This window comes from Copadichromis virginalis, linkage group LG1 (assembly GCF_057382275.1).
Source record: "Copadichromis virginalis isolate Kocher_CV1m ecotype Utaka linkage group LG1, C_Virginalis_male_GT1.1, whole genome shotgun sequence".
NCBI classification, from domain to species: domain Eukaryota; kingdom Metazoa; phylum Chordata; class Actinopteri; order Cichliformes; family Cichlidae; genus Copadichromis; species Copadichromis virginalis.
Window position 1 is genome coordinate 23,197,925 of NC_140618.1, and position 14,042 is coordinate 23,211,966.

Sequence of the window (14,042 nt, forward strand, 5' to 3'; positions counted from 1 at the left end):
GTGCAAGCCTGAGTCAGTTTAATTTGTTTCTGTCTGTATCTGTCAAGGGTGGACGTATGTTTGGCTTCCCAATGTTTCAAAGCTAAAAGCTCTACTTTGTGGTTGTTTCTCCTGCAGACAGACAAACTAGACCCAAGCAGAGACACTGTGTTCTTTAGGGACGGAGTACGAAGAATAGACTTTGTGTTGTCCTACGTAGATGACAAGGACGGAGAAAAGAAACAGGTAAGCGTAACAGAAAAGGGCCAAATTGTCATTACTTGCCTACTCAGCGTTTTAAAATGCTAGCAGACAATATTATTATGCAATTTCTAACTGGAACAGGAATCCATGCTGTAAAGAGGAAGTGAGAGTCAACCCCTTTTCTGTGAACATATGACATTTGTAAATGGAAACCCAGACTGTTAATCATGTGAGACATCCTATGAGCCAAGATACGAAGCAAGGCCAAGATGTGAAACCTCTATAAGACACTGTGCCTCCTCCTCATCATGTAACTTATTGAGATCATCTCAAGCAATGTGAGAATGGGGCTTTAAACATCCTAATAGCAGTGGGTCAACAACCCTCCAAAGAGAAGATCCTCTCAAGGGGTTAAATATCTTGAGTTCTCCCTCAGTTATTTAAGAAGTGAAGGTACACGAAATATCTTCGTGAGCCTTCATGAGTTGCCTTCCTTTCAAGCAGTGAAGAGGGAATAGTGTCATACAATTGCAAGCTATGACACATCCTTGATTTAGTGCTGACTGTGCGTCAGCACTAAATCAAGATTTCAGACACTTAACTGGTCATCATCAACTTTGCATTATTCATCACAGTCATCGCTGCGGTTCCATTATGGGAAGAAACTATGTTTGCATAGTTTATGTTTGCAGAAACTAATATACAGGCCTTGGAAAACTACTATATGTTGCATTGTGGATTTGGTGGGTATTGTAGAAGAAACAGATTAAACAGAGAAAGATAACATTGTGGATTGTTATATCGTGCCCTCGAAAGGGGCTCTTTTGGACACAGAAGCTGGATGGTGAACATAGCGGATCCAAACAGCCAGATACATCCTTCAGGAGACTTTAAAGGCCCAAAAACAAACCTTTAAAGAAGTGAATACCTGCAATATTTCGCTGTGTGCTTCTTTTGTACTCAGAAATTTGTTTTTACTGTCCCCAAGTGGTCAAAAAATTGCTTGGGGAAAAAAGTAGACGTGCAAACATCACATAGATACAAAGATATTAAAGAAACAACAAGGGAGTGGTCACCTGAGGAGTGGAACAAGTTTAACATTGCCAGGCTTTGCTGGCTAATGCCATCTAGCTCTGTTTATGTACAAAATTGGGTTTTTACTCCAGTCAGAGACAATATCAGAGGAACTGATGAGAGTAATTCTGTGGAAATTATCACAAGTGCACAGAGTGGTAAAATAGGCCTAAATATATTAATATATTTCTACTACATTGGCACTACTGCTTATTTCTAATGTGAAAACTGCACTTTAGAGCTCTGAAACTTAAAACTGCATGCACTTAAAGATTACAGGTTGCTCAGTGTGTTTAGCTTTTACACTTTTCCTTAGCCTCCTAAAGGAGAATTGCTTAAGTTTGTCGCCAGATCAAAGTGGAATTAATTTTGTTAATTGAATATCTTCAGTGGTTAATATGGTGCAAATATAAATGGACAGTTTTCTCATTTGTGTTCTAGAAGCTTCAAAACAAAGCAATGTTTAAAAAAAAGGCCAAATCTAAAAATGTACACGACCTTCTGAATATAAATGAAAGGAAATTACTGTGACAGTGTGACACAAGGCTAGGCTTTACTCAGTAGCGTTTAGTCAGCTCTACTGATTATATTCTGAGTAGTCTTTAGCTCAAGAGGTAGAACAGGTCATCTGAGTGGAAGGTTGGTGGTTCAATCCCTGGCTGCTTCAGTCTGCATGCCAGATACTGAACCCCAATGTGCATTTACCAGGATGTGAATGTTACATTAGCACTCAGGTGTAGAAAAAAGTGCACGTTGTATGAAATGCTTTGAGTGCTCCAGTAGAGTCAATTTACCGTTTATGGAGCATATTCAAAGTATCTATATTACACTTACAGGATACGGTGTCAGAGAAAATGCAGCTTACTGAAACCTACAGTAATCTGGTCTGGAGCAGGTTATCTAATAGTTACTATGCTGATTTTCTTTTATAGTACACCCCTCTGAACACTTATTATGTCATGCTTAAGTTTACCACATAAGAGATCTGATTCACTATTTAATGGCAAATTCCAGTATTTTCTTTTAACAACCTCCAAACTCGAGACAAATGGCAGTAGACTGAGTCTTATCCCTTTTAAAAATACTTTCCTTAATCCTCCAGGAGGGACTTATCAGTGGGGTGCATACTCTCAGAGTATCACATACACCCACTGGATAACAAGGAAAACCACAAAGAGACACATGCTCCCACAACAAGTGGCATCTGTCTCATCTAATGTCCATGTGGCCTAGCATATATAAAAAAGACACAGAGCTCTAAGATCCAGGATAGCAGAGCACAGGAGCTGCGTCTGGATACAGGGCCAGTGCTGCTCAGTTGCATTTCAGGGAGAAAAATCACTGATGCAGTGACATAGAGCACACTAGATCCCCAAGGAAGTGTTATAAATACCCTTGCACTCCGAGGAGAAGATGTTTACATTTTCACTCTCACAGCCCTCACGGATAAGATTGTACGAGATCAAACATTCATATGTAGGTATGATCTTGGTAATACAGTTTTTTGTTAACTTTGCTGAAATGTATTCACTCAATCAAATGCAAATGTTTTGTCATTTGCTAGGGTACCCTCATGTTAACCACACCTGGCACCACAGGGCGTATAGGGGTGCGTGATGTATAAATATGGGCGTGTTCACCTCTGTTCTAAAAGTTTGATCTGACCAAGATGATGCTGGATGTTGAATAGCAAAACGACAACGTTCAAGCTCACGTGGGTTTTAGCAGACGTTAGAAAACCAGACATGGTACACTTTCATGATGGCATCTGAAATGTTCTGCATGAGTTTCCAAACATCCAACACAAACATGACACTTTTTGTCATTTGCTTTAAGAGGCTTGCCAAGATTTCAACTTTAACCACATTTTTGTATCTGTCATTTGAATACACTGAATATATACATAAGCTATTTTTTATAGCTCACTGTTGTCATGTTTTATTTTGATTCATTCAAAGTGTATCAAATAAAGGTACATTTTTATATTTTTAAATGTTTTGTTATGTGGCCATCCCTCCCTACATTAAGGAGTGAAGGTCACTTTTGTGCTTCTGTAGCAGACATGTGGGCAGTTGTGCTGTCAGTTACTGACATGCTCAGTGCCTGTTGTTGATTAAGATGTCAACTTTTCCCTGAATAAGTTGCTGGTGCTTTACCAGTTTTAATCCGAAACCCGTGCCTGTAGGCCTTCATACCTTCATTTGGGAAAACTGTAAAGGTTTGAGTCGTAAATACTCATAAATAAATAGGAAAAGGCTTTGGCTGAATGTCCCTGTCATGGATCCGTAAAAAGGAAAACAGGCATGAGTCTGTTGAGCGCCAATGTTTTTGGTTTGTGTGTTTATCCACAGGAGAGAAGGAGGGCGTTTGAAGCCAACCTGGAGAAAAGAGGACTGGAACTGGAGACAGAAGACAAATCGGTAAGAAATTCAACTGTGTAGTTCAAGCGCCACCTAGTGGACAGTGTGCTAAGGCACACCTGAGTCCAGATATAATTGTCTTAAAGGGATGGCTCAGTGTTTGACAATGCCATGATTATTGCCTCAAAAATCCTAACAAAGATGCTTCCTTTAAGTGTTCCTTATTTTTCCACCAGGACTCCAAGGACCAAAAGACCTATTTCCTAAAGATCCACGCTCCAAGGGATGTACTGGCCACCTACGCTGATGTCTTGAAGATTAAAGTTCCCTTCAAGAAGAGTGACATTCCTCAAAGTCAGGATGTCGCTCTGGAGTGGCTCACGCAGCCTTTTCGACTGCCGGGCAACATCATGCACCCAGAACCGGACTATTTCACCTACCACTTCGACAAGACCAAGACTGACTTCTTCCTCATCGGGGACAAAGACACTTTCTTCCCACCATCCACAAGAAATAGAATTGTTAGTATTTCAAAGATATATTTTAAATCTCTTAATGATTTTGTTTTTTATTAATTAAGATCCTTTTATGGGTTTTACCCCAATGACCACAAAAGTGTTTTGTATCAGTCAGGCAAAACGTAAAATGCATTTGGCTGAAAGGGTAAATCCAAATCCTTTAATCTTCTGTTAAACCTCCTTCTCGTTGGTAGGTGTTCTACATCCTGTCTCGTTGTGCGTACTACAAAGAGGGGCAGAAAGAAAGAGAAAAGACGGGAATCAAGCGATTACTCAGCAATGGGACCTACACGGCGGCCTTCCCCCTTCATGATGTAAGACACGTTGCCAACTTCAAAGTGTGTTTTGTTCAGCGGGTCCTGTTTTGACATTGTGTCTTTCGCTTTCAGTGTCGGTACTGGAAAAAGGGCAGAAATGCAGAGGAGCGTTACAACCTGTACAAGCACTGGGCCAGGTTTCTCTGCTTTTATAAAGAGCAGCCCCTCAACCTCATCAAGTAAACAAACACACGTCCCATATCATCTTACGTCTAAAATTTCCATTTGTCTTGATGTTAAACTCTTCATTTGCTTGCAGGAAGTACTACGGAGAAAAGATCGGGATCTACTTTGCCTGGTTGGGTTTCTACACAGAGATGCTCTTTTTGGCAGCTGTTGTGGGCCTTATATGTTTCATCTATGGAGTGCTCAGTTATGATGACAACATAACAAGGTTAGTGCCACCAGGGGGCATCGCAGCTGTTTGGACAAACCTAAGTAAACAATTTACTTCATCTACTTTATACAGGAAGAAGTCTTTTTATTACTGTAAGTACACCTGGCTAAAAATAAGCTTATCTGATGTTGCAGTAAATCCTGCTTCCTGTGAAGGTTATAGTTTTTTTTTCTTTTGTTTTGCTTAAATTATTTTAGAAAGAGACTAATTACACTTTGCAGTCAATTAAAGCAAAGTTATATTTTGTCTGTTATATGTAGTCTATATTGAGCAGAGTAGGCTAGTTAACATACACAGCGCTCTCTATAATGTAGAAGGTCATCAGCACCACAAACTGCAACCTTCCAAATAATAATAGCTCTCAGACTGTTTACTGTAAATCATAACAATAAAACTTTTCATGATCTGACATTTTAGCTGACTGCAATAGTTCAGGCTAGGGGAGACCATTAAACTGCCATTTAAGTGTATGTAATTGTTGACCACAGGCAGAGAGGTGGTACAGTGAAAAGGTCCTGGCTTCAAATCCATCCTTTCTCTGCGGGTATTCTGACTTCCTCCCACAGTGCAAGGACATGCATTTAGTGGGGTTAGGTTAACTGGTGATTCTAAAATGCCAATAGGTATGATTGTGTGTGTGTTAACCCTGCGGAGCTGGTGAACTTTCCAAGGTGTACCCCGGCTCTCACCCTGTACTAGCTGGGATGGGCTCCAGCTGCCCTGCAACCCTGAACTGGATAAGAGGAGGAGAATAGATGGATAATTGCTGACCAGTGAAAACTAAAACCAGCAGGCATATTGTATAATAAGAACCTGTGCTCTTTAAGGAAGGCACACTGATATTTTTTCTCACATTCACCAACAAGGGGGCTGGTGGAGTCAGTGATGGACTACTTGTTTCACCTGTTTAACAGTCATAAAGTGTGTGCTGGGATTAATGTCAGGGCTCTGTGCAGGACTTTCAAACTGGTTAATTTCTATATAAACTATGTGGACAAAAGTATTGGGCCACACCGCTTCACCTGTGAATTCAAGCGTTTACAGTCCCATTACTATAAATATATACAGTGGGGCAAAAAAGTATTTAGTCAGCCACCGATTGTGCAAGTTCCCCCACCTAAAATGATGACAGAGGTCAGTAATTTGCACCAGAGGTACACTTCAACTGTGAGAGACAGAATGTTAAAAAAAAAAATCCATGAATCCACATGGTAGGATTTGTAAAGAATTTATTCGTAAATCAGGGTGGAAAATAAGTATTTGGTCAATAACAAAAATACAACTCAATACTTTGTAACATAACCTTTGTTGGCAATAACAGAGGTCAAACGTTTACTATAGGTCTTTACCAGGTTTGCACACACAGTAGCTGGTATTTTGGCCCATTCCTCCATGCAGATCTTCTCGAGAGCAGTGATGTTTTGGGGCTGTCGCCGAGCAACACGGACTTTCAACTCCCGCCACAGATTTTCTATGGGGTTGAGGTCTGGAGACTGGCTAGGCCACTCCAGGACTTTCAAATGCTTCTTACGGAGCCACTCCTTTGTTGCCCGGGCGGTGTGTTTTGGATCATTGTCATGTTGGAAGACCCAGCCTCGTTTCATCTTCAAAGTTCTCACTGATGGAAGGAGGTTTTGGCTCAAAATCTCACGATACATGGCCCCATTCATTCTGTCCTTAACACGGATCAGTCGTCCTGTCCCCTTGGCAGAAAAACAGCCCCATAGCATGATGTTTCCACCCCCATGCTTCACAGTAGGTATGGTGTTCTTGGGATGCAACTCAGTATTCTTCTTCCTCCAAACACGACGAGTTGAGTTTATACCAAAAAGTTCTACTTTGGTTTCATCTGACCACATGACATTCTCCCAATCCTCTGCTGTATCATCCATGTGCTCTCTGGCAAACTTCAGACGGGCCTGGACATGCACTGGCTTCAGCAGCGGAACACGTCTGGCACTGCGGGATTTGATTCCCTGCCGTTGTAGTGTGTTACTGATGGTGACCTTTGTTACTTTGGTCCCAGCTCTCTGCAGGTCATTCACCAGGTCCCCCCGTGTGGTTCTGGGATCTTTGCTCACCGTTGTCATGATCATTTTGACCCCACGGGATGAGATCTTGCGTGGAGCCCCAGATCGAGGGAGATTATCAGTGGTCTTGTATGTCTTCCATTTTCTGATGATTGCTCCCACAGTTGATTTTTTCACACCAAGCTGCTTGCCTATTGTAGATTCACTCTTCCCAGTCTGGTGCAGGTCTACAATACTTTTCCTGGTGTCCTTCGAAAGCTCTTTGGTCTTGGCCATGGCGGAGTTTGGAGTCTGACTGTTTGAGGCTGTGGACAGGTGTCTTTTATACAGATGATGAGTTCAAACAGGTGCCATTCATACAGGTAACGAGTGGGGGACAGAAAAGCTTCTTACAGAAGACGTTACAGGTCTGTGAGAGCCAGAGATTTTCCTTGTTTGAGGTGACCAAATACTTATTTTCCACCCTGATTTACGAATAAATTCTTTACAAATCCTACCATGTGGATTCATGGATTTTTTTTTTTCACATTCTGTCTCTCACAGTTGAAGTGTACCTCTGGTGCAAATTACTGACCTCTGTCATCATTTTAAGTGGGAGAACTTGCACAATCGGTGGCTGACTAAATACTTTTTTGCCCCACTGTATAATATATATAAATATAAAACCAAGCACCAAGCTATGCAGACTGTAGCTGTTGTGTTTGTGCTCTTTTCTTTGTCACCAGTGTTTACATCCTATCACACTCTTGTCACAGATAGAAAGACACTTTTTCAATCCATTTAAAAACCAAATAAAATATACAGGTTCTAGACTTCCTGCTCAGCCCTCTGCCTCACACCTCCTCCAGTGCACTTTGGGTCAGATTCAGGGTCTTCAGCTGGTAACCTGTCACTAATGTTTCACCCTGTACCCTGTACATCTCCAGGTGAGGCGGCAATTGGCTACATCAGGATATCCCTCTGCCACCCCCTGCATCTGACCCTCCTCTGTAGCCACAAACAGTAGCTCATTTCCTCCACTTCTTCGGCTAGTTCCTTGACAGACCTCTGCAGGCTTGCGCCTCTTGTCCCTGTAGTTGGTGGAGCTGGATCACCGAACTGTTCACAAAAAAACCCTGCACACCCAATTTTAAGTGGATAAATGGAGGCTGCCCAGCCTGCAGTTCACTGCCAGATCCGAGCACTTGAGCCACTTTAGGTCATGTGCCGCTACTATGCCCTCTAGGTCTAGAATGGACGAACAACACACGAGGCCAGAGGAAACCGTGAATGTGCTTTAGAGCGATGAAATGTCCCTTTAATGCTTATACTATGGCAAAATACCCTTTTTAGACAATATTATATACAGACACTTTGAATATTATTGAATTGCCTTCTACTGTGTGTACTGTATGTTCATCTGTGGGTTTCTTTATTTTGTTTTATTTTTAGCAAAGAAATATGTGACCCTAAAATAGGAGGCAGTATCATGATGTGTCCTCTTTGCGATAAAAACTGCACTTTCTGGAGGCTCGACTCAACGTGTCTCTCATCCTGGGTAATTATTCCATTTCATATATTAGCTGGTCGCGTTATTATAATTTCATTTACACATATGTTACATTGTATCAATTTATTTAAATCAATGCGGTTTATGTAATCAGTGAAAAAAGGTCAACTATTATTGCATAGACTAAAATGTTTTAGATTGACCACATTTAATCATACAGCTACATACTGAGTAACCAGCATGTTACCCTGTTTGTTCCCAGCATGTGATCTCTTGTGCTTGTCTGAGGAACCTATACTTTTCCATATTCTCTCTTCCAGCAATCCCATCTGTTTGATAATGAGGCAACCGTGTTCTTTGCCATGTTTATGGGGATCTGGGGTAAGTGTCAGTCTGTGCCGCTCTTGCTGTTTTTGACTTCTGTAGGAGATCCAACGAAACCCCCTCCTGTTGGCCAGATTTTCCCAGTTAAAGCCCTTTCACACGAAAAGAGCGTCCAACTTTGCCTAAACTGCTCCAGTCCGGGAAGATTTGCTGGCACAATTATGCTGTTATGCCAAAGCAGCGGGGCTGTTTGTAGGTAGCATAGCATAAAATGCAGCATAAAGCCAAATGGATGTGAGAGTTATGAGAGTTTTGATCGATCTTGACCAGTTATGGTTTTTAAAAAATGCCGTGTCTTTTTCTTGACTTTGACAGTAACTCTGTTTTTGGAGTTCTGGAAGCGGCGCCAGGCCCGGCTGGAGTACGAGTGGGACTTGGTGGACTTTGAAGAGGAACAGCAAGAGCTTCAAACTCGGCCTGAGTTTGAGATCAAATGCACTAACAGGAGACTCAACAAGATCACACAGGTGCTTTTCAAACTATTAAAGTTATAATAGGCAAAAAGCTTGGACCTAAAGGAAAAAATGGGAATTACACTGAGTACAAAGAGTGCTCCTCTCTCTGTTTTAAGGCTCCCCTTCCCAGGATTTAAACCTCATTCTCACAGGTTAAAGCCCTCATTGCATTTTGCACCCATTTCCCTCTTCCTGCTCCTTTACACTGCCAAACCTCCTGCCTCCCACTCGGCTTTCTAAAGCTGGAAAAACAGATATTGCAGTTAAATTTGCTGAAAAGGTTATTTGGTATTTTTCTGTCTGTCTGAGCTTTAAATAACAACAATTTATCTTTCAGGAAATGGAGCCATATCTCCCCCTCCACACCAGGTGTGCTCGCTACTGCCTCTCTGGAGCCACTGTTACATTCTGGGTAAGCGATTATTCAGCTGAAGTGCATGTGTGTGTGATTTTATAACTAGTCACAGCTTTATAAATCATGTGTGTTCTCTCCACAGATTTCTTTGATTCTGGCCTGTATTACTGGGGTCATAGCATATAGGTTGGCTGTCTATGCATCCTTCGCAAGTATCATTGGCAACCATAAAGGAGAGTCCGGCAACCATAAAAACAAGACCCTGCTAGTCGGCGGATTGATCACCCCACAGCTGGCGACTTCTGTCACCGCTTCCTGCATCAATTTTGTCATCATCATGATCCTTAACTTCTTTTATGAGAAGGTGGCCATCTGGATCACTGATATGGGTACTGGGATTTAATTGGGCAAACAGGATTTAGAAAATACAATAAAACTGATGATTTACTATCTGATCTGCTAACTGATGATGCTTTGCTTCCTGCAGAAATACCAAAAACTCACCTGGAATATGAGAACAGGTTGATTACGAAGATGTTCATGTTCCAGTTTGTCAACTACTACTCCTCCTGCTTCTATGTGGCCTTCTTCAAAGGCAAATTTGTGGGTTACCCGGGTAACTACACATACATGTTTGGCAAATGGAAGAAATTTAGGAATGAGGAGGTGAGTTTTAAAAGACAGCATTTAAGCATTGTTTCTTTTTTTCTAAACTGAGATGTATTTCTTTAAGCAGACATCCTCATAAATACAAGAAATGTGACAGAAAAGCCTGTCTCTTGCTGTCCTAGTGTGACCCCGGAGGCTGCCTGATAGAGCTGACCACACAGCTGTTGATCGTCATGGCGGGGAAACAGTTATGGGGGAACATTCAAGAAGCTCTGCTGCCGTGAGTACCGTCAAATGTTTGTCTTATTTGGCCGAACAATAAGCCACAATCTGTGAAACCATCATCAGCTCCAAAGTCTGGAAAAAAGTCAGAGATTTACATGAAACCACAAAGATAATACATTAACTATCTATGGCGTAAAGTTTAGTTAAAAATATTTTACCCTACCCTTAGAAAGAAATGTCCAAGAGTAAAAAATGTAACTTCAATTTCAGCAAATATGAAGTTAATTTTCATATAAACATTTAATCCAACAACCAAATAACTGTGTGTTAAAGTCCTCTCCAACCTCCTGACGCACACACACACACACACATGTAGACACAGCATCATTTACATATACACACTATTGCTTACCCACACACATCACAGTTAAGTGTATGACACTTAACATGCCACATTCACACAAGCACTGACTCTAAACTGAGTGCTGTCTGAATGCTCTCTTCACACACATTCATACTCCGATGGATGCATCAGAGAGCAACTTGGGGTTAGTGTCTTGCCCAAGGATACTTGGCATGCAGACTAGAGGAGCCAGCGATTGAACCACCAACCTTCCGATCAGTAGGTGACCTGCTCTACCTCCTGAGCTACAGTCACCCCACTCCTAAGGACCCGAGTCCCTGCTTTAACACACCTAATTAAAGTGATTCACGTATTAAACGCCTGATAACAAGATGATCACTTGAATTAAGTGTGCTGTAGCAGGAAAGCACCTAAAAACCTAAATAAGTATCCACAAGGATCGGCATCTAGAAGCACTAGCAAAAATTGTCAAACCAGGGCCTAACATTGGGGGTGGAGCCTATCCCAGCTGTCATAGGGCCAGGTACACCCAAACCCCTCCATTTAACGCACGGAGCCACCACATCCAGTTCCCATTGTGAATTTGACTGTATTGCTCTTTGTATTGCCTCACCTTACCTGATTAGGTAGAAAAATGCCTTGCTTGTTGACAGTCTTCCATCATACAGTAAATTTTCTAAAGCCTGAAAACAAAGCCCAGAGGCAGTTGGGAGAGTTTCCTCTCTTGAATTACATTAAACTGAAAAGCTGTCGTGCATTTTTTGTCCAGCCATGCTAAAAGAATTTCTGCCTATTGCAGCTTAAAAGTGTAAGTGAAGATCATTAGCTGGATTTTAAGTGCCTGGCGCATAAATGAAAGCGACTTAACAGAAAACAGTATTTATAAAAAACTAAAAAAAATCACACTTTTTACATGAACCCATGACAAAATGAAACCTTCTTGAACCTTTGAAATTGCTACAAAACAAGCAGGGACTTTAGAGGTGCTGAGGTGGTGTCTTAAACTCTCAGAGGAGAACTGCATCTTAAAATCTGCAGCTTGACGTCACCATTCTTGCTCTGAAAATCTCGTTGTGGAAAGCTCCACCATATTTTTTCCATATTTTTTTTGCTAGGTTGATGCGTAACTGGTGGAGCAGCAGAAAGGGACGTCACAACCCCGAGAACCATTACAGTCGATGGGAGCAGGATCATGTTCTGCAGAACTTCAGCCAGCTGGGCCTGTTCTACGAGTACCTAGAGATGGGTGAGATGCTTCACTAGTCTCTCTGATAAATTCAAATATCAATTAAAAAGTCACATTAAACAGGAAATGTTTAACTTGTCCTGACTGCTTTCCCTGTAATTCCAGTGATCCAGTTTGGCTTCATCACTCTCTTTGTGGCCTCTTTCCCCTTGGCCCCCCTTTTGGCCCTGTTCAACAACATCCTGGAAATCAGGGTGGACGCCTGGAAGTTCACCACCCAGTTTAGGCGACCAGTGGCATCCAAGGCTCGAAACATCGGAGCATGGCAGGAGATCCTAAATTCAGTGGCCATCTTGTCTGTTGTTACCAATGTGAGTTTTTTTTCCCCTTTCATCGCATTTAAAATGAGGTTAAACTTCATGAGATAGTGCTTACGTATCAGCCTGGAAATAAGCTTCAGAAACAACTTTTTGTGGTCCCTTTTCTTCCAGGCTTTCATCATGGCCTTCACCTCAGACATGATCCCCCGTATGGTGTACCTGTATGCCTACAGCAACAGTACCAGCATGAAGGGCTACATCAACAGCAGCCTGTCAGAATACAGAATACCGATACGACCACAAAATATGACTGAGGACAACTGGTTTCGTCACTTCAATACGACCTGCAGGTATTAGAGCTGAAAGAAGCTCTTTAGATATTTTCAGCATATTTAAAGCATTAATAAATATCCTTTACAAAATATTGGTAGAATGAGTTAACCAATGAAAGTCATTGCAAGACTCTGCAGTTCGTGCCTGTCAATGGAGTGTTTTAGGATCTTTCATCTGAGATTCAGGCTCACTAATCTTACAGTGTTGTTTCCAGCTGCTACATGCAGCAATTGGTGGTGAAAAGGCTTTCGTGAGGCAAAAATCAGAGTAAATATTTGGCATTCTCACTGACTGTAGATGAGTACTAATGTTGTGTTTACATGTTAGCAAACATAACTTTTATGAAAGGCATTTCATCAAACTTGTCAGTTAGGTTCAAATTACTGTTTGCACAGATCTACGTACTTTTCAGTTTATTCATGTTTCTGTCTGTTATGGGAGCCTTATTGTACACTCACTGGTAACTTCATTAGGCACACACTGCTAGCAGCATATTGAACCCTCTTTCGACTTAAGAATTGCCTTATTTCTTCATGGTTGGCTGGAAAAGTTCCTCAGAGATGTTGGTTCACATTGACATGACAGCTTCTGTAGCCCATTCACTTCAATTTATAAGGTTCTTCTGCAAGCATTGGTGGTGTATCGAGTGGTTATTTGAGTTAGTTTCCCCCAGAGATGTCAAACACTGGATATTTTCTCATTTTCAGACCATTCTCTGCAAACCCTTGAAATTTTTGCATGTGACGCCGCTCTCTTGTTGGTCTGTACAGATACCGTGACTACCGGCACCCTCCAGGCCACAAGAACGAGTACACTCACACCATGCAGTTCTGGCACATCCTGGCAGCCAAAATGGCCTTCATTATTATCATGGAAGTAAGACAAAATACACTTTTCCCTCACACGTTCCTCACTCGTAAAAATAAATAAATAAATAATAACCTGAATTAATGTTGCAAAGTGATGATATCTTTACCAACGCTCTCTTTGCAGCATGTGGTCTTTGTGGTGAAGTTCTTTATTGCGTGGATGATCCCAGACGTCCCGTCAGATGTGAAGGCGCGCATCAAGCGAGAACGATACCTGATTCAAGAACACCTGCATAACTACGAGGTGGAAAGGCTCAAACTGCAGCTGAGTGCCAGCTTCATCACAGAGCCGCAAACTTCGGAAACGTCGTTGACGCCAGACAAACACGAAGTGCTTTCTGAGTGCCTGTAGCACCTGCTGGAGGTGCGACACCTCCAGCTAACCAAGCCGAGGGCGGACATGTCTGTGTATTCTCTTCTCCCTGAGAACAGCCATATGCAAGGGCTTCTGTCTTTGAATTCAAAACGCTATTTGTTTCATTTTGGATGGACAATAAAGCCTTCCACATTATACTCCTATGTTAGGAAACGCATAGATACAGCATTTAAAATCCAGTGCAGTATAACATTTTAT

General features: G+C 41.8%; 1 protein-coding gene across 2 annotated transcripts in view; it reads left to right on the top strand.

Annotated features, from left to right (window-relative positions):
- Nucleotides 1-13,821, top strand: part of ano5b (anoctamin 5b) — a 28,827-nt gene extending 15,006 nt beyond the window's left edge. For both annotated transcript variants that reach the window (XM_085455313.1, XM_085455316.1), the window contains 18 exons: nucleotides 118-225; nucleotides 3,609-3,677; nucleotides 3,854-4,138; nucleotides 4,330-4,449; nucleotides 4,525-4,631; nucleotides 4,712-4,846; nucleotides 8,311-8,416; nucleotides 8,689-8,749; nucleotides 9,068-9,219; nucleotides 9,545-9,619; nucleotides 9,705-9,951; nucleotides 10,050-10,228; nucleotides 10,354-10,451; nucleotides 11,876-12,006; nucleotides 12,112-12,317; nucleotides 12,438-12,616; nucleotides 13,370-13,475; nucleotides 13,593-13,821. In XM_085455313.1, coding sequence (XP_085311439.1) covers nucleotides 118-225; nucleotides 3,609-3,677; nucleotides 3,854-4,138; nucleotides 4,330-4,449; nucleotides 4,525-4,631; nucleotides 4,712-4,846; nucleotides 8,311-8,416; nucleotides 8,689-8,749; nucleotides 9,068-9,219; nucleotides 9,545-9,619; nucleotides 9,705-9,951; nucleotides 10,050-10,228; nucleotides 10,354-10,451; nucleotides 11,876-12,006; nucleotides 12,112-12,317; nucleotides 12,438-12,616; nucleotides 13,370-13,475; nucleotides 13,593-13,820 — 2,592 coding nt within the window. In that variant the 3' untranslated portion in view covers nucleotide 13,821. The remainder of the gene's footprint in view (nucleotides 1-117; nucleotides 226-3,608; nucleotides 3,678-3,853; nucleotides 4,139-4,329; nucleotides 4,450-4,524; nucleotides 4,632-4,711; nucleotides 4,847-8,310; nucleotides 8,417-8,688; nucleotides 8,750-9,067; nucleotides 9,220-9,544; nucleotides 9,620-9,704; nucleotides 9,952-10,049; nucleotides 10,229-10,353; nucleotides 10,452-11,875; nucleotides 12,007-12,111; nucleotides 12,318-12,437; nucleotides 12,617-13,369; nucleotides 13,476-13,592) is intronic.
- Nucleotides 13,822-14,042: the final 221 nt, after the last annotated feature.